Source organism: Salvelinus alpinus, chromosome 34 (assembly GCF_045679555.1).
Source record: "Salvelinus alpinus chromosome 34, SLU_Salpinus.1, whole genome shotgun sequence".
Taxonomy (NCBI): Eukaryota; Metazoa; Chordata; class Actinopteri; order Salmoniformes; family Salmonidae; genus Salvelinus; species Salvelinus alpinus.
In genome coordinates, this window is record NC_092119.1 from 643,047 (window position 1) to 668,992 (window position 25,946).

General features: G+C 41.2%; 1 protein-coding gene across 1 annotated transcript in view; it reads right to left on the bottom strand.

Annotated features, from left to right (window-relative positions):
• Positions 1-675: 675 nt before the first annotated feature.
• Positions 676-25,946, bottom strand: part of marc1 (mitochondrial amidoxime reducing component 1) — a 47,027-nt gene continuing 21,756 nt past the window's right edge. The window contains exons 3-7 of the mRNA XM_071382317.1: positions 20,694-20,859; positions 8,607-8,747; positions 8,111-8,172; positions 2,570-2,641; positions 676-1,194 (exon numbers count right to left, since the gene is read on the bottom strand). Of these exons, the coding sequence (XP_071238418.1) occupies positions 1,068-1,194; positions 2,570-2,641; positions 8,111-8,172; positions 8,607-8,747; positions 20,694-20,859 (568 nt within the window). The 3' untranslated portion in view covers positions 676-1,067. The remainder of the gene's footprint in view (positions 1,195-2,569; positions 2,642-8,110; positions 8,173-8,606; positions 8,748-20,693; positions 20,860-25,946) is intronic.

The window sequence follows — 25,946 nt, forward strand, 5'->3', positions numbered from 1 at the left end:
TTCCCCAGTTGGATGACCATTCATTTTTTTAAATAATCCCAGTCGGAGCTCTTTTCCCAGTTGTTTTGAAAGCAGCATTCCCAGTGGGAAACTAGTCATCCGGAGCTCCCACTTCTCCCACATGCTGACCTCTGACATCACCTACTAAGGAAATGATCTCAACAGGATTTTCAGCAGTTAAACGCAACAAAACATTTATTTTAAAAAACGATCTATTATTAATATGGTTTTTGAACACAAAATTTTAGTTTATGGCTTATGACTTCACAACTGGTAAATTCTCACCTCTCACTTGGATACGAATGCAGCATAAGGGGAGGTTGATGTTACGTGGGAGAGCTGGAGAGTGTTTGAGGGGAGGAGTTGCCCCTTAGGCTATAGGCCTCTGTCTCGTTCAACAGGACTTAATGGCGTGCAACTTTTAATTCAACAGATACTGTGCTGTTCTGAACAACCAGTTGAAGAATGGTGTAATCATGGGCAGCGTTTACACAGGCAGCCCAATTCTGATATTTTTTTTTTCACTACTTGGTCTTTTGTCCAATCAGATCAGCTCTGAAAAGAGCTGATGTGAAAAAAATATTTTGTGATTAATCAAAAGAACAATTAGTGTAAAAAAGATGAAAAAATACCTCAAGGCTGTTGAAAAATGGTGCGCGAAAAAAAAACAATCACTGAATGTAGCAAAACGTTTAATGAACTGAACGCACCCCGGTAGACACGCCCTCTCAGCTCTAGCTCTGTTTGATTGGTTGTTATCCTTTTCATGATAAACGTCGAGTTTTTCAAGCTCATACAGAACACACATTAAAACCAACTACAAATGCTCTCAATCATAAAAATGACATTTGTTTTTTTAACAAATTCCTATTTTTTCCCCCACCACACATATAATCTGATCATATAAATCTCATAATCTTCAGCCTACTTAGAAAGAATGACTTAAACTGCAAAAATATGAAAAGCGCATTCTGTTCTATTTGTTATTTTGTGCCTTTCTAATAAGTCTATGCCATCACACTACTACATGTAGAACATATGTTATAGGAGCTAGTCTTCCATCCATCTCAGTGGCTGGTCTTGTACACCACATCTCCAACCTGGAGTACCCCTGTCTTGCTGACGATATACATCTGTCCAAACAGGGGAGATGCCTTATAGATGTTCTTCTGGGATGGTTCACACATTCGATAGCTGGGAAGCAAATAAAACCGTAGGAGTTAATACCTTCTATAATATTATATTTTATATATATTACCTTATACTTTAACTTATATATTATATTTTATATATATTACCTTATACTTTAACTTATATATTATGTTTTATATATATTACCTTAAACTTTAACTTATATATATTACCTTATACTTTAACTTATATATTATGTTTTATATATATTACCTTATACTTTAACTTATATATTATATTTTATATATATTACCTTAAACTTTAACTTATATTTTATATATATTACCTTATACTTTAACTTATATTTTATATTTTATATATATTGCCTTATACTTTAACTTATATATTATATTTTATATATATGATCTTATACTTTAACTTATATATTATATTTTATATATATTACCTTATACTTTAACTTATATATTATATTTTATATATATGATCTTATACTTTAACTTATATATTATATATTATATATATTACCTTATACTTTAACTTATATTTTATATATATATTACCTTATACTTTAACTTATATATTATATATTATATATATTACCGTATACTTTAACTTATATTTTATATTTTATATATATTGCTTGTTGTAGTTGTTCTATAAACAGAAGTCACATTGTGCTTGATCACAGATGGCAGTTTTTATAGAATTTGGTAGTACGTCCAACCGTTCAGCATCGTAACTGACTTCAGTGGGCAAATGTTCACGTTCGATGGCCACTGGCACCCTGGAGATGTGGGCTCTTCACTTCCATGTCTGCCATCTGCTCGGTACAGTTGAAACCAGGATTCATCAGTGAAGAGCCCACATCTCCAGGGTGCCAGTGGCCATCGAACGTGAACATTTGCCCACTGAAGTCAGTTACGATGCTGAACGGTTGGACGTACTACCAAATTCTATAAAAACGAAGTTGGAGGCGGCTTATGGTTGAGAAATGAACATTCAATCATCTGGAAACAGCTCTGGTGGAAATTCCTGCAGCCAGCATGCCAATTGCACACTCCCTCATAATTTGACATCTGTGGCATTGTGTTGTGTGACAAAACTGCACAATTTTTATAATGGCCTTTTATTGTACCCAGCACAAGGTGCACCTGTGTAAAGATCATAATGTTTAATCAGCTTCTTGATATGCCACACCTGTCAGGTGGATGGATTATCTTGGCGAAGGAGAAATGCTCACTAACAGGGATGCAAAGAAATTTGTGCATAAAAGTTGAGATTAATAAGCTTTCGGTGAGTATGGAAAAATTTCTGGGATCTTTTAATGTCAGCTCATGGGAAACATGGGAACAACACTTTACATGTTGCGTTTTATATTGTTGTTCAGTGTACATAGAGTGCCAGCTACTCTTGTTACCTTTTGAGTGTGTCCAGTGGCTGTTTCCTGCTGATGACTCCTGTTTCAGGGTCAACCGTGGTGGAGATGCATCTGATGAGGAGGACAAAATGAGGATGACAAAATGAGGAGGACAAAATGAGGAGGACAAAATGAGGAGGACAAAATGAGGAGGACAAAATGAGGAGGACAAAATGAGGATGACAAAATGAGGATGACAAAATGAGGATGACAAAATGAGGATGACAAAATGAGGATGACAAAATGAGGATGACAAAAGAAGGATAACAAATGAGGATGACAAAAGGAGGATAACAAAATGAGGATGACAAATGTGGATGACATCCTTCACTTAACACCTTAACAGTAGTGTTATATAATGTTGGGTTCTGAGGTTCTGAGAATATGAAAATATACTTATTCATGTCACTGAGGGAGTGCTGAGGTTTAGAGGGTCTACACCAGAAGTTAATGGTTATAGGAGGAAGGTATATAGTGTGTGCAACTAAGATTGGAATGTGTTGAGTGCAGGGAAGCGATTACATGTGGCAGGCATTGATAAGGGGAGAGAGCCATGGATTAGTGATGGAGGGGGGGTTGAAGTCAGGGCAGGCATTGATAAGGGGAGAGAGCCATGGATTAGTGACGGAGGGGGGTTGAGGTCAGGTCACCTTAAGGGAGAAATAAAAGTTTATGGCCCGTATCACTAGTGTCCTGCCTAGCAGTAAAGATACAATGTTTGTACAGATGTGTAGGAGGAGACTCAGCTTAGGAGGAAGGGTTAAATATCATTGCGTGTGTGATATTATATAAACACAGGGTCACTATATTATATAAACACAGGGTTACTATATTATATACACACAGGGTTACTATATTATATAAACACAGGGTCACTATATTATATAAACACAGGGTCACTATATTATATAAACACAGGGTCACTATATTATATAAACACAGGGTCACTATATTATATAAACACAGGGTTACTATATTATATAAACACAGGGTCACTACATTATATACAACTATATAAACACAGGGTCACTATATTATATAAACACAGGGTCACTATATTATATACAACTATATAAACACAGGGTCACTATATTATATAAACACAGCGTCACTATATTATATACACACAGGGTCACTATATTATATAAACACAGGGTCACTATATTATATAAACACAGGGTTACTATATTATATAAACACAGGGTCACTACATTATATACAACTATATAAACACAGGGTCACTATATTATATAAACACAGGGTCACTACATTATATACAACTATATAAACACAGGGTCACTATATTATATAAACACAGGGTCACTATATTATATAAACACAGGGTCACTATATTATATACAACTATATAAACACAGGGTCACTATATTATATAAACACAGGGTCACTATATTATATAAACACAGGGTCACTACATTATATACAACTATATAAACACAGGGTCACTATATTATATAAACACAGGGTCACTATATTATATAAACACAGGGTCACTATATTATATACACACAGGGTCACTATATTATATAAACACAGGGTCACTATATTATATAAACACAGGGTCACTATATTATATAAACACAGGGTCACTATATTATATAAACACAGGGTCACTACATTATATACAACTATATAAACACAGGGTCACTATATTATATAAACACAGGGTTACTATATTATATAAACACAGGGTCACTATATTATATAAACACAGGGTTACTATATTATATAAACACAGGGTCACTACATTATATAAACACAGGGTCACTATATTATATAAACACAGGGTCACTATATTATATAAACACAGGGTCACTATATTATATAAACACAGGGTCACTATATTATATAAACACAGGGTCACTACATTATATACAACTATATAAACACAGGGTCACTATATTATATAAACACAGGGTTACTATATTATATAAACACAGGGTCACTACATTATATAAACACAGGGTCACTATATTATATAAACACAGGGTAACTATATTATATAAACACAGGGTCAATATATTATATAAACACGGGGTCACTATATTATATAAACACAGGGTCACTATATTATACAAACACAGGGTCACTATATTATATACAACTATATAAACACAGGGTCACTATATTATATAAACACAGGGTCACTATATTATATAAACACAGGGTCACTATATTATATAAACACAGGGTCACTATATTATATAAACACAGGGTTACTATATTATATAAACACAGGGTCACTATATTATATACAACTATATAAACACAGGGTCACTATATTATATAAACACAGGGTCACTATATTATATAAACACAGGGTCACTATATTATATAAACACAGGGTCACTATATTATATAAACACAGGGTCACTATATTATATACAACTATATAAACACCAGGTCACTATATTATATAAACACATAAACACAGGGTCACTATATTATATACAACTATATAAACACAGGGTCACTATATTATATAAACACAGGGTCACTATATTATATAAACACAGGGTCACTATATTATATAAACACAGGGTCACTATATTATATAAACACAGGGTTACTATATTATATACAACTATATAAACACCAGGTCACTATATTATATAAACACATAAACACAGGGTCACTATATTATATACAACTATATAAACACAGGGTCACTATATTATATAAACACAGGGTCACTATATTATATAAACACAGGGTTACTATATTATATAAACACAGGGTCACTACATTATATACAACTATATAAACACAGGGTCACTATATTATATAAACACAGGGTCACTATATTATATAAACACAGGGTCACTATATTATATACAACTATATAAACACAGGGTCACTATATTATATAAACACAGGGTCACTATATTATATAAACACAGGGTCACTACATTATATACAACTATATAAACACAGGGTCACTATATTATATAAACACAGGGTCACTATATTATATAAACACAGGGTCACTATATTACATACACACAGGGTCACTATATTATATAAACACAGGGTCACTATATTATATAAACACAGGGTCACTATATTATATAAACACAGGGTCACTATATTATATAAACACAGGGTCACTACATTATATACAACTATATAAACACAGGGTCACTATATTATATAAACACAGGGTTACTATATTATATAAACACAGGGTCACTACATTATATAAACACAGGGTCACTATATTATATAAACACAGGGTCACTACATTATATACAACTATATAAACACAGGGTCACTATATTATATAAACACAGGGTTACTATATTATATAAACACAGGGTCACTATATTATATAAACACAGGGTCACTATATTATATAAACACAGGGTCACTATATTATATAAACACAGGGTCACTATATTATACAAACACAGGGTCACTATATTATATACAACTATATAAACACAGGGTCACTATATTATATAAACACAGGGTCACTATATTATATAAACACAGGGTCACTATATTATATAAACACAGGGTTACTATATTATATAAACACAGGGTCACTATATTATATACAGCTATATAAACACAGGGTCACTATATTATATAAACACAGGGTCACTATATTATATAAACACAGGGTCACTATATTATATAAACACAGGGTCACTATATTATATAAACACAGGGTTACTATATTATATACAACTATATAAACACCAGGTCACTATATTATATAAACACATTAACATAGGGCCACTATATTATATACAACTATATAAACACAGGGTCACTATATTATATAAACACAGGGTTACTATATTATATAAACACAGGGTCACTATATTATATAAACACAGGGTCACTATATTATATAAACACAGGGTCACTATATTATATAAACACAGGGTCACTATATTATATAAACAAAGGGTCACTATATTATATAAACACAGGGTCACTATATTATATAAACAAAGGGTCACTATATTATATAAACACAGGGTCACTATATTATATAAACACAGGGTCACTATATTATATAAACAAAGGGTCACTATATTATATAAACACAGGGTCACTATATTATATAAACACAGGGTCACTATATTATATAAACAAAGGGTCACTATATTATATAAACACAGGGTCACTATATTATATAAACACAGGGTCACTATATTATATAAACACAGGGTCACTATATTATATAAACACAGGGTCACTATATTATATACAACTATATAAACACAGGGTCACTATATTTAATACAACTATATAAACACAGGGTCACTATATTATATAAACACAGGGTCACTATATTATATAAACACAGGGTCACTATATTATATAAACACAGGGTCACTATATTATATAAACACAGGGTCACTATATTATATAAACAAAGGGTCACTATATTATATAAACACAGGGTCACTATATTATATAAACAAAGGGTCACTATATTATATAAACACAGGGTCACTATATTATATAAACACAGGGTCACTATATTATATAAACAAAGGGTCACTATATTATATAAACACAGGGTCACTATATTATATAAACACAGGGTCACTATATTATATAAACACAGGGTCACTATATTATATAAACACAGGGTCACTATATTATATACAACTATATAAACACAGGGTCACTATATTTAATACAACTATATAAACACAGGGTCACTATATTATATAAACACAGGGTCACTATATTATATAAACACAGGGTCACTATATTATATAAACACAGGGTCACTATATTATATAAACAAAGGGTCACTATATTATATAAACAAAGGGTCACTATATTATATAAACACAGGGTCACTATATTATATAAACACAGGGTCACTATATTATATAAACAAAGGGTCACTATATTATATAAACACAGGGTCACTATATTATATAAACACAGGGTCACTATATTATATAAACAAAGGGTCACTATATTATATAAACACAGGGTCACTATATTATATAAACACAGGGTCACTATATTATATAAACACAGGGTCACTATATTATATAAACAAAGGGTCACTATATTATATAAACACAGGGTCACTATATTATATAAACACAGGGTCACTATATTATATAAACAAAGGGTCACTATATTATATAAACACAGGGTCACTATATTATATAAACACAGGGTCACTATATTATATAAACACAGGGTCACTATATTATATAAACACAGGGTTACTATATTATATAAACAAAGGGTCACTATATTATATAAACACAGGGTCACTATATTATATAAACACAGGGTCACTATATTATATAAACACAGGGTCACTATATTATATAAACACAGGGTCACTATATTATATAAACACAGGCTCACTATATTATATAAATACAGGGTTACTATATTATATAAACACAGGGTCACTATATTATATAAAACTATATAAACACAGGGTCACGACAATAGCAAACCTTGCTAGTGCCCGTAGCAACGGGAGGAAGTTTGTTTGTGATGATAAATGATGATCAGTAGTCAAGACCACGTTACCTTCCGCACGCCATCACACGGTGCAGCCGCACGTTGCCAATCTGGATATCTTCCCAAGAATCCTAACCAAGAGGAAGATGAAGTTATGGGAATAGAATTAGTATCCTAAAACCCCAACACACTGGAACAAAGTTATGATGAAGTGGAATTACAGGAGTCCACTTTTAAGCCTCAAAAGACCAGGATATACCCCATGAAATGACATGTAGAATAACATAGGATCTCTGGATAGACCAATTAAACTTCCTCAATTATAGAATTAACATGATTTACTAAAACGATATATGTGATGTTGTTGGATGTTGGTTGATGTATGATGTTGTGTGATTGGTGTGGATATTGTGTGATGTAGTATGATGTTGTGTGATGCGTTGATGTGTGTGATGTTGTGTTGTGTGTTGATGTGTGTTGTGGGTTGATGTGTGATGCTGTGTGATGCTGTGTGATGCTGTGTGATGTGTGCGTGTTGATAAAGCTGAAAGCTATAAAACTGTACCTCGTCAAAAGCATCACAATCACTGACAACGATGCTAGGTCGGAACCGTGCCACGGTGACCTCCTTCTCCAGCCTACTGCTCAGGTCCTTCACAGAGGCTTCAGACAGCAGCATGACAGGGCCAAGGTCAGGGTACACTATCTAGACAACAACATGACAGGGCCAAGGTCAGGGTACACTATCTAGACAACAACAGGACAGGGCCAAGGTCAGGGTACACTATCTAGACAACAACATGACAGGGCCAAGGTCAGGGTACACTATCTAGACAACAACATGACAGGGCCAAGGTCAGGGTACACTATCTAGACAACAACAGGACAGGGCCAAGGTCAGAGTACACTATCTAGACAACAACAGGACAGGGCCAAGGTCAGGGTACACTATCTAGACAACAACATGACAGGGCCAAGGTCAGGGTACACTATCTAGACAACAACAGGACAGGGCCAAGGTCAGGGTACACTATCTAGACAACAACATGACAGGGCCAAGGTCAGGGTACACTATCTAGACAACAACAGGACAGGGCCAAGGTCAGGGTACACTATCTAGACAACACCAGGACAGGGCCAAGGTCAGGGTACACTATCTAGACAACAACAGGACAGGGCCACGGTCAGGGTACACTATCTAGACAACAACAGGACAGGGCCACGGTCAGGGTACACTATCTAGACAACAACATGAAAGGGCCAAGGTCAGGGTACACTATCTAGACAACAACAGGACAGGGCCAAGGTCAGGGTACACTATCTAGACAACAACATGACAGGGCCAAGGTCAGGGTACACTATCTAGACAACAACATGACAGGGCCAAGGTCAGGGTACACTATCTAGACAACAACATGACAGGGCCAAGGTCAGGGTACACTATCTAGACAACAACAGGACAGGACCAAGGTCAGGGTACACTATCTAGACAACAACAGGACAGGGCCAAGGTCAGGGTACACTATCTAGACAACAACATGACAGGGCCAAGGTCAGGGTACACTATCTAGACAACAACATGACAGGGCCAAGGTCAGGGTACACTATCTAGACAACAACATGACAGGAGCAAATGTCAGGGTACACTATCTAGACAACAACATGACAGGACCAAATGTCAGGGTACACTATCTAGACAACAACATGACAGGGCTAAGGTCAGGGTACACTATCTAGACAACAACATGACAGGAGCAAATGTCAGGGTACACTATCTAGACAACAACATGACAGGGCCAAGGTCAGGGTACACTATCTAGACAACAACAGGACAGGGCCAAGGTCAGGGTACACTATCTAGACAACAACATGACAGGGCCAAGGTCAGGGTACACTATCTAGACAACAACATGACAGGGCCAAGGTCAGGGTACACTATCTAGACAACAACATGACAGGAGCAAATGTCAGGGTACACTATCTAGACAACAACATGACAGGGCCAAGGTCAGGGTACACTATCTAGACAACAACAGGACAGGGCCAAGGTCAGGGTACACTATCTAGACAACAACATGACAGGGCCAAGGTCAGGGTACACTATCTAGACAACAACAGGACAGGGCCGATGTCAGGGTACACTATCTAGACAACAACATGACAGGGCCAAGGTCAGGGTACACTATCTAGACAACAACAGGACAGGGCCAAGGTCAGGGTACACTATCTAGACAACAACATGACAGGGCCAAGGTCAGAGTACACTATCTATACAACAACATGACAGGGCCAAGGTCAGGGTACACTATCTAGACAACAACATGACAGGAGCAAATGTCAGGGTACACTATCTAGACAACAACATGACAGGAGCAAATGTCAGGGTACACTATCTAGACAACAACATGACCAAGGTCAGGGTACACTATCTAGACAACAACATGACAGGACCAAATGTCAGGGTACACTATCTAGAAAACAACATGACAGGGCCACGGTCAGGGTACACTATCTAGACAACAACATGACAGGGCCAAGGTCAGGGTACACTATCTAGACAACAACATGACCAAGGTCAGGGTACACTATCTAGACAGCAACACGACAGGGCCAAGGTCAGGGTACACTATCTAGACAACAACATGACAGGGCCAAGGTCAGAGTACACTATCTAGACAACAACATGACAGGGCCAAGGTCAGGGTACACTATCTAGACAACAACATGACCAAGGTCAGGGTACACTATCTAGACAACAACATGACAGGGCCAAGGTCAGGGTACACTATCTAGACAACAACATGACAGGGCCACGGTCAGGGTACACTATCTAGACAACAACATGACAGGGCCAAGGTCAGGGTACACTATCTAGACAACAACAGGGCCAAGGTCAGGGTACACTATCTAGACAACAACATGACAGGGCCAAGGTCAGGGTACACTATCTAGACAACAACATGACCAAGGTCAGGGTACACTATCTAGACAACAACATGACAGGACCAAATGTCAGGGTACACTATCTAGACAACAACATGACAGGGCCACGGTCAGGGTACACTATCTAGACAACAACAGGACAGGGCCAAGGTCAGGGTACACTATCTAGACAACAACATGACAGGGCCAAGGTCAGGGTACACTATCTAGACAACAACAGGACAGGGCCAAGGTCAGGGTACACTATCTAGACAACAACATGACAGGGCCAAGGTCAGAGTACACTATCTAGACAACAACATGACAGGGCCAAGGTCAGGGTACACTATCTAGACAACAACATGACCAAGGTCAGGGTACACTATCTAGACAACAACATGACAGGGCCAAGGTCAGGGTACACTATCTAGACAACAACATGACAGGGCCAAGGTCATGGTACACTATCTAGACAACAACATGACAGGGCCAAGGTCAGGGTACACTATCTAGACAACAACAGGGCCAAGGTCAGGGTACACTATCTAGACAACACCAGGACAGGGCCACGGTCAGGGTACACTATCTAGACAACAACATGACAGGGCCAAGGTCAGGGTACACTATCTAGACAACACCAGGACAGGGCCAAGGTCAGGGTACACTATCTAGACAACAACATGACCAAGGTCAGGGTACACTATCTAGACAACAACATGACAGGAGCAAGGTCAGGGTACACTATCTAGACAACAACACGACAGGGCCAAGGTCAGGGTACACTATCTAGACAACAACATGACAGGGCCAAGGTCAGGGTACACTATCTAGACAACAACATGACAGGGCCAAGGTCAGGGTACACTATCTAGACAACAACATGACCAAGGTCAGGGTACACTATCTAGACAACAACACGACAGGGCCAAGGTCAGGGTACACTATCTAGACAACAACATGACCAAGGTCAGGGTACACTATCTAGACAACAACATGACAGGAGCAAATGTCAGGGTACACTATCTAGACAACAACATGACAGGAGCAAATGTCGGGGTACACTATCTAGACAACAACATGACAGGGTCAAATGTCAGGGTACACTATCTAGACAACAACATGACAGGGCCAAGGTCAGGGTACACTATCTAGACAACAACATGACAGGGCCACGGTCAGGGTACACTATCTAGACAACAACATGACAGGAGCAAATGTCAGGGTACACTATCTAGACAACAACATGACAGGAGCAAATGTCAGGGTACACTGTCTAGACAACAACATGACAGGAGCAAATGTCAGGGTACACTATCTAGACAACAACATGACAGGGCCAAGGTCAGGGTACACTATCTAGACAACAACATGACAGGGCCACGGTCAGGGTACACTATCTAGACAACAACATGACAGGACCAAGGTCAGGGTACACTATCTAGACAACAACATGACAGGAGCAAATGTCAGGGTACACTATCTAGACAACAACATGACAGGAGCAAATGTCAGGGTACACTATCTAGACAACAACATGACAGGGTCAAATGTCAGGGTACACTATCTAGACAACAACATGACAGGGTCAAATGTCAGGGTACACTATCTAGACAACAACATGACAGGGCCAAGGTCAGGGTACACTATCTAGACAACAACATGACAGGGCCAAGGTCAGGGTACACTATCTAGACAACAACAGGGCCACGGTCAGGGTACACTATCTAGACAACAACATGACAGGGCCAAGGTCAGGGTACACTATCTAGACAACAACATGACCAAGGTCAGGGTACACTATCTAGACAACAACATGACAGGACCAAATGTCAGGGTACACTATCTAGACAACAACATGACAGGGCCACGGTCAGGGTACACTATCTAGACAACAACAGGACAGGGCCAAGGTCAGGGTACACTATCTAGACAACAACATGACAGGGCCAAGGTCAGGGTACACTATCTAGACAACACCAGGACAGGGCCACGGTCAGAGTACACTATCTAGACAACAACATGACAGGGCCAAGGTCAGGGTACACTATCTAGACAACAACAGGACAGGGCCAAGGTCAGGGTACACTATCTAGACAACACCAGGACAGGGCCACGGTCAGAGTACACTATCTAGACAACAACATGACAGGGCCAAGGTCAGGGTACACTATCTAGACAACAACAGGACAGGGCCAAGGTCAGGGTACACTATCTAGACAACAACATGACAGGGCCACGGTCAGAGTACACTATCTAGACAACAACATGACAGGGCCAAGGTCAGGGTACACTATCTAGACAACAACAGGACAGGGCCAAGGTCAGGGTACACTATCTAGACAACAACATGACAGGGCCAAGGTCAGGGTACACTATCTAGACAACAACATGACCAAGGTCAGGGTACACTATCTAGACAACAACATGACAGGGCCAAGGTCAGGGTACACTATCTAGACAACAACATGACAGGGCCAAGGTCATGGTACACTATCTAGACAACAACATGACAGGGCCAAGGTCAGGGTACACTATCTAGACAACAACATGACCAAGGTCAGGGTACACTATCTAGACAACAACATGACAGGAGCAAGGTCAGGGTACACTATCTAGACAACAACACGACAGGGCCAAGGTCAGGGTACACTATCTAGACAACAACATGACAGGGCCAAGGTCAGGGTACACTATCTAGACAACAACATGACAGGGCCAAGGTCAGGGTACACTATCTAGACAACAACATGACCAAGGTCAGGGTACACTATCTAGACAACAACACGACAGGGCCAAGGTCAGGGTACACTATCTAGACAACACCAGGACAGGGCCACGGTCAGGGTACACTATCTAGACAACAACATGACAGGGCCAAGGTCAGGGTACACTATCTAGACAACACCAGGACAGGGCCAAGGTCAGGGTACACTATCTAGACAACAACATGACCAAGGTCAGGGTACACTATCTAGACAACAACATGACAGGAGCAAGGTCAGGGTACACTATCTAGACAACAACACGACAGGGCCAAGGTCAGGGTACACTATCTAGACAACAACATGACAGGGCCAAGGTCAGGGTACACTATCTAGACAACAACATGACAGGGCCAAGGTCAGGGTACACTATCTAGACAACAACATGACCAAGGTCAGGGTACACTATCTAGACAACAACACGACAGGGCCAAGGTCAGGGTACACTATCTAGACAACAACATGACAGGAGCAAATGTCAGGGTACACTATCTAGACAACAACATGACAGGAGCAAATGTCGGGGTACACTATCTAGACAACAACATGACAGGGTCAAATGTCAGGGTACACTATCTAGACAACAACATGACAGGGCCAAGGTCAGGGTACACTATCTAGACAACAACATGACAGGGCCAAGGTCAGGGTACACTATCTAGACAACAACATGACAGGAGCAAATGTCAGGGTACACTATCTAGACAACAACATGACAGGAGCAAATGTCAGGGTACACTGTCTAGACAACAACATGACAGGAGCAAATGTCAGGGTACACTATCTAGACAACAACATGACAGGGCCAAGGTCAGGGTACACTATCTAGACAACAACATGACAGGGCCACGGTCAGGGTACACTATCTAGACAACAACATGACAGGACCAAGGTCAGGGTACACTATCTAGACAACAACATGACAGGAGCAAATGTCAGGGTACACTATCTAGACAACAACATGACAGGAGCAAATGTCAGGGTACACTATCTAGACAACAACATGACAGGGTCAAATGTCAGGGTACACTATCTAGACAACAACATGACAGGGTCAAATGTCAGGGTACACTATCTAGACAACAACATGACAGGGCCAAGGTCAGGGTACACTATCTAGACAACAACATGACAGGAGCAAATGTCAGGGTACACTATCTAGACAACAACATGACAGGGCCAAGGTCAGGGTACACTATCTAGACAACAACATGACAGGGCCAAGGTCAGGGTACACTATCTAGACAACAACATGACAGGGCCAAGGTCGGGGTACACTATCTAGACAACAACATGACAGGGCCAAGGTCGGGGTACACAACCGTGGGATGTAGCTGAGGTAAGTCGGACAGGCTCTCATGATGAGATAAGCCCAGCCTGTGACTTAAAATTCAGTGTCACCCTTGACCTAAAAAGAGAATTTCCTCTTGGCCTAATGGTTACGTGGGTTGGTTTCCTGACTGGGAGACCAGGGTTCAGATCCTACCTGTGGCAGATACAGAGTCACACAACAATTAGGATATTGCTGCACTTTGTGTTGTTCAACCCAGACTCACATGGAGTGAAAACAAATGAAGACCTCCATAACTTCTGAAGTCAGTCGTTTGGTACACACGCTTTAACTCCAAAAGATCAGGAAAATAAATAACAAAACAATTTACAGTCATGAAGTAGTTCTTATTTATATCGTAAAAAGGTGTGTTTCTTTAATCATGTAGAGAATACCTGTGAATACAGGTGGCATTATAGGTGAATACAGGTGAATACAGGTCAATACAGGTGACATTATAGGTGTGTGTTTAGAAAACTACTTTATTTAAACTTTTCTTATCCAGGAAGTCAAATCAATCAAATATTATTTGTGACCCCCCCGTCTCTTTTCAGTCTTTATGTTACATTGGATAAAAGTACACACTCAGAGTTTCTATATGACGTATCATATACTGTAGATGGAGGAGACATGGGAAAGTAACGCAGCTTTAAAAATGTTTATACACTTAGAATCTAATTCAGGACAAAAAAGGCATTCAAACATTTTACTGTGATTTTCAACACTTGCTCTACATTAATCCCTGGGAAACATATTTACAAAAAGGAATACTTTCACCAAATTGCAAAAAAATTGATTCTCTGAACATTATCTCACCAAGTTACCCCATTAAACCATTTACAGTATTAAAATGGCCTATTGTTGTATAATAAAAGGTCATCTTTCACATTGAACAGCTTGTGCTTTTCTTTGTTTACGCCCATTTAGCATCGTCCGTACCCTTTAAAGCCTTAGATCCACCAGTCTCTTAAAGAAACAACACATTGGAACACAAGCGAATGGGAAGTGGGAATGGGAGGTGGGAAAGGGAAGTGGGAAAGGGAAGTGGGAATGGGAAGTGGGAATGGGAGGTGGGAATGGGAGGTGGGAATGGGAAGTGGGAATGGGAAGTGGGAAAGGGAAGTGGGAATGGGAAGTGGGAATGGGAGGTGGGAATGGGAGGTGGGAATGGGAAGTGGGAAAGGGAAGTGGGAAAGGGAAGTGGGAATGGGAAGTGGGAAAGGGAAGTGGGAATGGGAAGTGGGAAAGGGAAGTGGGAATGGGAAGTGGGAATGGGAAGTGGGAAAGGGAAGTGGGAATGGGAAGTGGGAATGGGAAGTGCGAATGGGAAGTGGGAAAGGGAAGTGGGAGTGGGAAAGGGAAGTGGGAGTGGGAAGTGGGAAAGGGAGGTGGGAAAGGGAAGTGCGAAAGGGAAGTGCGAAAGGGAAGTGCGAAAGGGAAGTGGGAATGGGAAGTGGGAAAGGGAAGTGGGAAAGGGAAGTGGGAAAGGGAAGTGGGAAAGGGAGGTGGGAAAGGGAAGTGGGAATGGGAAGTGGGAATGGGAAGTGGGAAAGGGAAGTGGGAATGGGAAGTGGGAAAGGGAAGTGCGAAAGGGAAGTGGGAATGGGAAGTGGGAAAGGGAAGTGGGAATGAGAAGTGGGAATGGGAAGTGGGAAAGGGAAGTGGGAAAGGGAAGTGGGAATGGGAAGTGGGAAAGGGAAGTGGGAAAGGGAAGTGGGAAAGGGAAGTGGGAAAGGGAAGTGCTAAAGATGTGAGGTAGTGCTAAAAAAAAGAAAAAAGATTTCAACAATAAAATACTTTATTAACTTCAAGCGCTAAAAAGGTAGTAGCCTACAACTATATTTAAAAAAGAAGTAAACAAACACAAAGGTAAAAATACTGTCTAGATCTAGGCCTATATCATAAGATCATAAGGTCAGGGTACACTATCTAGACAACAACATGACAGGAGCAAATGTCAGGGTACACTATCTAGACAACAACATGACAGGGCCAAGGTCAGGGTACACTATCTAGACAACAACATGACAGGGCCAAGGTCAGGGTACACTATCTAGACAACAACATGACAGGGCCAAGGTCGGGGTACACTATCTAGACAACAACATGACAGGGCCAAGGTCGGGGTACACAACCGTGGGATGTAGCTGAGGTAAGTCGGACAGGCTCTCATGATGAGATAAGCCCAGCCTGTGACTTAAAATTCAGTGTCACCCTTGACCTAAAAAGAGAATTTCCTCTTGGCCTAATGGTTACGTGGGTTGGTTTCCTGACTGGGAGACCAGGGTTCAGATCCTACCTGTGGCAGATACAGAGTCACACAACAATTAGGATATTGCTGCACTTTGTGTTGTTCAACCCAGACTCACATGGAGTGAAAACAAATGAAGACCTCCATAACTTCTGAAGTCAGTCGTTTGGTACACACGCTTTAACTCCAAAAGATCAGGAAAATAAATAACAAAACAATTTACAGTCATGAAGTAGTTCTTATTTATATCGTAAAAAGGTGTGTTTCTTTAATCATGTAGAGAATACCTGTGAATACAGGTGGCATTATAGGTGAATACAGGTGAATACAGGTCAATACAGGTGACATTATAGGTGTGTGTTTAGAAAACTACTTTATTTAAACTTTTCTTATCCAGGAAGTCAAATCAATCAAATATTATTTGTGACCCCCCCGTCTCTTTTCAGTCTTTATGTTACATTGGATAAAAGTACACACTCAGAGTTTCTATATGACGTATCATATACTGTAGATGGAGGAGACATGGGAAAGTAACGCAGCTTTAAAAATGTTTATACACTTAGAATCTAATTCAGGACAAAAAAGGCATTCAAACATTTTACTGTGATTTTCAACACTTGCTCTACATTAATCCCTGGGAAACATATTTACAAAAAGGAATACTTTCACCAAATTGCAAAAAAATTGATTCTCTGAACATTATCTCACCAAGTTACCCCATTAAACCATTTACAGTATTAAAATGGCCTATTGTTGTATAATAAAAGGTCATCTTTCACATTGAACAGCTTGTGCTTTTCTTTGTTTACGCCCATTTAGCATCGTCCGTACCCTTTAAAGCCTTAGATCCACCAGTCTCTTAAAGAAACAACACATTGGAACACAAGCGAATGGGAAGTGGGAATGGGAGGTGGGAAAGGGAAGTGGGAAAGGGAAGTGGGAATGGGAAGTGGGAATGGGAGGTGGGAATGGGAGGTGGGAATGGGAAGTGGGAATGGGAAGTGGGAAAGGGAAGTGGGAATGGGAAGTGGGAAAGGGAAGTGGGAATGGGAAGTGGGAATGGGAGGTGGGAATGGGAGGTGGGAATGGGAAGTGGGAAAGGGAAGTGGGAAAGGGAAGTGGGAATGGGAAGTGGGAAAGGGAAGTGGGAATGGGAAGTGGGAAAGGGAAGTGGGAATGGGAAGTGGGAATGGGAAGTGGGAAAGGGAAGTGGGAATGGGAAGTGGGAATGGGAAGTGCGAATGGGAAGTGGGAAAGGGAAGTGGGAGTGGGAAAGGGAAGTGCGAAAGGGAAGTGGGAAAGGGAAGTGGGAAAGGGAAGTGGGAAGTGGGAAAGGGAGGTGGGAAAGGGAAGTGCGAAAGGGAAGTGCGAAAGGGAAGTGGGAATGGGAAGTGGGAAAGGGAAGAGGGAAAGGGAAGTGGGAAAGGGAAGTGGGAAAGGGAGGTGGGAAAGGGAAGTGGGAATGGGAAGTGGGAATGGGAAGTGGGAAAGGGAAGTGGGAATGGGAAGTGGGAAAGGGAAGTGCGAAAGGGAAGTGGGAATGGGAAGTGGGAAAGGGAAGTGGGAATGAGAAGTGGGAATGGGAAGTGGGAAAGGGAAGTGGGAAAGGGAAGTGGGAATGGGAAGTGGGAAAGGGAAGTGGGAAAGGGAAGTGGGAAAGGGAAGTGGGAAAGGGAAGTGCTAAAGATGTGAGGTAGTGCTAAAAAAAAGAAAAAAGATTTCAACAATAAAATACTTTATTAACTTCAAGCGCTAAAAAGGTAGTAGCCTACAACTATATTTAAAAAAGAAGTAAACAAACACAAAGGTAAAAATACTGTCTAGATCTAGGCCTATATCATAAGATGCTTTGAGAAGCTTTAGTTCAGTAAATCAGATGGATCTTTCAAATATCCACGGTAACAGAGACCAGGAAGTGCCATTTGACAGAGAAGCTTTGAGTGACAGAATGGACACTCTTTCTCCTGAATGTCCCAGCCCCCTTATTATCTCAACCAATCACAGCTAGGCAAGATTCTGTATTTTCTCTGTGTCTAAACAGCTTAGTGATTTCACATTTTATTTATATGTACAGATTACATACAGGTTTGTTAGTGAGGCACATTTTGATCAAATGTTTATTTTTTTACGTTCAAATGCCGCTCCTGTAAAGTAGTAACGTCCGCAATATTGAGGGGGAAAGGTGTTTTTGTGTCTTCTTCATGACTGTATTGGTGTGTGTGGACCATGTTAATTCCTTAGTGATGTGGTCACTCAGTCGTGAGTGAACAAGGAGTAGAGGAGGGGACTAAGCACACACCCATGAGGTTCTCGTGTTGAGGGTCAGCGTGGCAGATGTGTTGTTGCCTACCCTCACCACCTCGGGGCGGCCCGTCAGGAAGTCCAGGATCCAGTTTCAGAGGGAGGTGTTCAGGTCCTGAGATTAGTGATGAGCTTTGAGGGTACTATGGTGTTGAACGCTGAGCTGTAGTCAATGAACAGCATTCTCACATAGGTGTTCCTTTTGTCCAGGTGGGGGAGGGCAGTGTGGAGTGCAATTGAGATCCCGTCATCTGTGGATCTGTTGGGGTGGTATGCAAATTGGAGTGGGTCTAGGGTTTCTGGAATAATGGTGTTGATGTGATCCATGACCAGCCTTTCAAAGCACTTCATGGCTACAGACGTGAGTGCTACGGGGCGATAGTCATTTAGGCAGGTTACCTTCGTGTTCTTGTACACAGGGACTATGGTGGTCTGCTTGAAACACGTTGGTATTACAGACTGGGTCAGGTAGAGGTTGAACATGTCAGTGAAGACACTTGACATCTGGTCAGCGTATGTTCTAAGTACGCCACCTGCTAATCCATCTGGCCCCGCGGCCTTGTGAATGTTAATCTGTTTAAAGGTTTCACTCACATCGGCTACAGAGAGCAAGATCACAGAGTCGTCCGGAACAGCTGGTGCTCTCATGCATGGTTCCAGTGTTTCTTGCTTCGACGCGAATACAGAAGGAATTTAGCTCGTCTGATAGGCTCGCGTGACTTGGCAGCTCGCGGCTGGGTTTCCATTTGTAATCCGTGATAGTTTCAAAAGCCCTGTCACATCCGACGAGCGTCAGACCCGATGTAGTATTGAACTTAGTCCTGTATTGAAGTCCCACTGAGGTTAGAAGTCCTCTTTTTTTTTAAAGGGAGGAAATGCAAGTGTGGAATAAGCATAACTTTACTAAGTTAATCAAACCCATCAACTAAGGTCATAAGGTGATAAGGTAATAAGAGGACCACAACGGAAACAAACCTTTGCAAACATTAAAGTGATCAAGGATAGAATACAATTTTCTCTCTGGCTGGAGCAGCCTACTTTGAATGATCAAATATATTCAAATCTATCCACCAACTGAGCTGTTACCTTTTCATTGCGAGGAAAGAGAGACTCGCAGTCCGCTGATCTCCTGTGTGTCATGTGGGGTTCAAAGTGCACCAGGCGATAGGTTTTACCTGCCCCCAGGTAACGGGTCAGCCAGCTAGACGCCTCGTCTCCACAGTCCCTGCCCTGGATGTCAGTGCTAAACACTCTGGGACACAGACAGAAGAGTTTAGACACTTCCTGCTGACACAGACAGAAGAGTTAAGACACTTCCTGTTGACACAGACAGAAGAGTTTAGACACTTCCTGCTGACACAGACAGAAGAGTTTAGACACTTCCTGTTGACAAAGACAGAAGAGTTTAGACACTTCCTGTTGGCACAGACAGAAGAGTTTAGACACTTCCTGTTGACACAGACAGAAGAGTTTAGACACTTCCTGTTGACACAGACAGAAGAGTTTAGACACTTCCTGTTGACACAGACAGAAGAGTTTAGACACTTCCTGTTGACACAGACAGAAGAGTTTAGACACTTCCTGTTGACACAGACAGAAGAGTTTAGACACTTCCTGCTGACACAGACAGAAGAGTTTAGACACTTCCTGTTGACACAGACAGAAGAGTTGAGACACTTCCTGTTGACACAGACAGAAGAGTTGAGACACTTCCTGTTGACACAGACAGAAGAGTTGAGACACTTCCTGTTGACACAGACAGAAGAGTTTAGACACTTCCTGTTGACACAGACAGAAGAGTTTAGACACTTCCTGTTGACACAGACAGAAGAGTTTAGACACTTCCTGCTGACACAGACAGAAGAGTTTAGACACTTCCTGTTGGCACAGACAGAAGAGTTTAGACACGTCCTGCTGACACAGACAGAAGAGTTTAGACACGTCCTGCTGACACAGACAGAAGAGTTTAGACACTTCCTGTTGACACAGACAGAAGAGTTTAGACACTTCCTGTTGACACAGACAGAAGAGTTTAGACACTTCCTGTTGACACAGACAGAAGAGTTTAGACACTTCCTGTTGACACAGACAGAAGAGTTTAGACACTTCCTGTTGACACAGACAGAAGAGTTTAGACACTTCCTGTTGACACAGACAGAAGAGTTGAGACACTTCCTGCTGACACAGACAGAAGAGTTGAGACACTTCCTGTTGACACAGACAGAAGAGTTTAGACACTTCCTGTTGACACAGACAGAAGAGTTTAGACACTTCCTGTTGACACAGACAGAAGAGTTTAGACACTTCCTGTTGACACAGACAGAAGAGTTTAGACACTTCCTGCTGACACAGACAGAAGAGTTTAGACACTTCCTGTTGGCACAGACAGAAGAGTTTAGACACGTCCTGCTGACACAGACAGAAGAGTTTAGACACGTCCTGCTGACACAGACAGAAGAGTTTAGACACTTCCTGTTGACACAGACAGAAGAGTTTAGACACTTCCTGCTGACACAGACAGAAGAGTTTAGACACGTCCTGCTGACACAGACAGAAGAGTTTAGACACTTCCTGTTGACACAGACAGAAGAGTTTAGACACTTCCTGTTGACACAGACAGAAGAGTTTAGACACTTCCTGTTGACACAGACAGAAGAGTTTAGACACTTCCTGCTGACACAGACAGAAAAGTTAAGACACTTCCTGTTGACACAGACAGAAGAGTTTAGACACTTCCTGTTGACACAGACAGAAGAGTTTAGACACTTCCTGTTGACACAGACAGAAGAGTTTAGACACTTCCTGTTGACACAGACAGAAGAGTTTAGACACTTCCTGTTGACACAGACAGAAGAGTTTAGACACTTCCTGCTGACACAGACAGAAGAGTTTAGACACTTCCTGCTGACACAGACAGAAGAGTTTAGACACTTCCTGTTGACACAGACAGAAGAGTTTAGATACTTCCTGTTGACACAGACAGAAGAGTTTAGATACTTCCTGCTGACACAGACAGAAGAGTTTAGACACTTCCTGTTGACACAGACAGAAGAGTTTAGACACTTCCTGTTGACACAGACAGAAGAGTTTAGACACTTCCTGTTGACACAGACAGAAGAGTTTAGACACTTCCTGCTGACACAGACAGAAGAGTTTAGACACTTCCTGTTGACACAGACAGAAGAGTTTAGACACTTCCTGCTGACACAGACAGAAGAGTTTAGACACTTCCTGCTGACACAGACAGAAGAGTTTAGACACTTCCTGTTGACACAGACAGAAGAGTTTAGACACTTCCTGTTGACACAGACAGAAGAGTTTAGACACTTCCTGCTGACACAGACAGAAGAGTTTAGACACTTCCTGCTGACACAGACAGAAGAGTTTAGACACTTCCTGTTGACACAGACAGAAGAGTTTAGACACTTCCTGTTGACACAGACAGAAGAGTTTAGACACTTCCTGTTGACACAGACAGAAGAGTTTAGACACTTCTTGTTGACACAGACAGAAGAGTTTAGACACTTCCTGCTGACACAGACAGAAGAGTTTAGACACTTCCTGTTGACACAGACAGAAGAGTTTAGACACTTCCTGTTGACACAGACAGAAGAGTTTAGACACTTCCTGTTGACACAGACAGAAGAGTTTAGACACTTCCTGTTGACACAGACAGAAGAGTTTAGACACTTCCTGTTGACACAGACAGAAGAGTTTAGACACTTCCTGTTGACACAGACAGAAGAGTTTAGACACTTCCTGTTGACACAGACAGAAGAGTTTAGACACTTCCTGTTGACACAGACAGAAGAGTTTAGACACTTCCTGTTGACACAGACAGAAGAGTTTAGACACTTCCTGTTGACACAGACAGAAGAGTTTAGACACTTCCTGTTGACACAGACAGAAGAGTTTAGACACGTCCTGCTGACACAGACAGAGGAGTTTAGACACTTCCTGTTGACACAGACAGAAGAGTTTAGACACTTCCTGCTGACACAGACAGAAGAGTTTAGACACGTCCTGCTGACACAGACAGAAGAGTTTAGACACTTCCTGTTGACACAGACAGAAGAGTTTAGACACTTCCTGTTGACACAGACAGAAGAGTTTAGACACTTCCTGTTGACACAGACAGAAGAGTTTAGACACTTCCTGTTGACACAGACAGAAGAGTTTAGACACTTCCTGTTGACACAGACAGAAGAGTTTAGACACTTCCTGTTGACACAGACAGAAGAGTTGAGACACTTCCTGCTGACACAGACAGAAGAGTTGAGACACTTCCTGTTGACACAGACAGAAGAGTTTAGACACTTCCTGTTGACACAGACAGAAGAGTTTAGACACTTCCTGTTGACACAGACAGAAGAGTTTAGACACTTCCTGCTGACACAGACAGAAGAGTTTAGACACTTCCTGTTGGCACAGACAGAAGAGTTTAGACACGTCCTGCTGACACAGACAGAAGAGTTTAGACACGTCCTGCTGACACAGACAGAAGAGTTTAGACACTTCCTGTTGACACAGACAGAAGAGTTTAGACACTTCCTGTTGACACAGACAGAAGAGTTTAGACACTTCCTGTTGACACAGACAGAAGAGTTTAGACACTTCCTGCTGACACAGACAGAAGAGTTTAGACACGTCCTGCTGACACAGACAGAAGAGTTTAGACACTTCCTGTTGACACAGACAGAAGAGTTTAGACACTTCCTGTTGACACAGACAGAAGAGTTTAGACACTTCCTGTTGACACAGACAGAAGAGTTTAGACACTTCCTGCTGACACAGACAGAAGAGTTTAGACACTTCCTGCTGACACAGACAGAAGAGTTTAGACACTTCCTGCTGACACAGACAGAAGAGTTTAGACACTTCCTGCTGACACAGACAGAAGAGTTTAGACACTTCCTGTTGACACAGACAGAAGAGTTTAGACACTTCCTGTTGACACAGACAGAAGAGTTTAGACACTTCCTGCTGACACAGACAGAAGAGTTTAGACACTTCCTGCTGACACAGACAGAAGAGTTTAGACACTTCCTGTTGACACAGACAGAAGAGTTTAGACACTTCCTGTTGACACAGACAGAAGAGTTTAGACACTTCCTGCTGACACAGACAGAAGAGTTTAGACACTTCCTGCTGACACAGACAGAAGAGTTTAGACACTTCCTTCTGACACAGACAGAAGAGTTTAGACACTTCCTGCTGACACAGACAGAAGAGTTTAGACACTTCCTGCTGACACAGACAGAAGAGTTTAGACACTTCCTGCTGACACAGACAGAAGAGTTTAGACACTTCCTGCTGACACAGACAGAAGAGTTTAGACACTTCCTGCTGACACAGACAGAAGAGTTTAGACACTTCCTGCTGACACAGACAGAAGAGTTAAGACACTTCCTGTTGACACAGACAGAAGAGTTTAGACACTTCCTGTTGACACAGACAGAAGAGTTTAGACACTTCCTGTTGACACAGACAGAAGAGTTTAGACACTTCCTGCTGACACAGACAGAAGAGTTTAGACACTTCCTGTTGACACAGACAGAAGAGTTTAGACACTTCCTGTTGACACAGACAGAAGAGTTTAGACACTTCCTGTTGACACAGACAGAAGAGTTTAGACACTTCCTGTTGACACAGACAGAAGAGTTTAGACACTTCCTGCTGACACAGACAGAAGAGTTTAGACACTTCCTGTTGACACAGACAGAAGAGTTTAGACACTTCCTGTTGACACAGACAGAAGAGTTTAGACACTTCCTGCTGACACAGACAGAAGAGTTAAGACACTTCCTGTTGAGACAGACAGAAGAGTTTAGACACTTCCTGTTGACACAGACAGAAGAGTTTAGACACTTCCTGTTGACACAGACAGAAGAGTTTAGACACTTCCTGTTGACACAGACAGAAGAGTTTAGACACTTCCTGCTGACACAGACAGAAGAGTTTAGACACTTCCTGCTGACACAGACAGAAGAGTTTAGACACTTCCTGCTGACACAGACAGAAGAGTTTAGACACTTCCTGTTGACACAGACAGAAGAGTTTAGACACTTCCTGTTGACACAGACAGAAGAGTTTAGACACTTCCTGTTGACACAGACAGAAGAGTTTAGACACTTCCTGTTGACACAGACAGAAGAGTTTAGACACTTCCTGTTGACACAGACAGAAGAGTTTAGACACGTCCTGCTGACACAGACAGAGGAGTTTAGACACTTCCTGTTGACACAGACAGAAGAGTTTAGACACTTCCTGCTGACACAGACAGAAGAGTTTAGACACGTCCTGCTGACACAGACAGAAGAGTTTAGACACGTCCTGCTG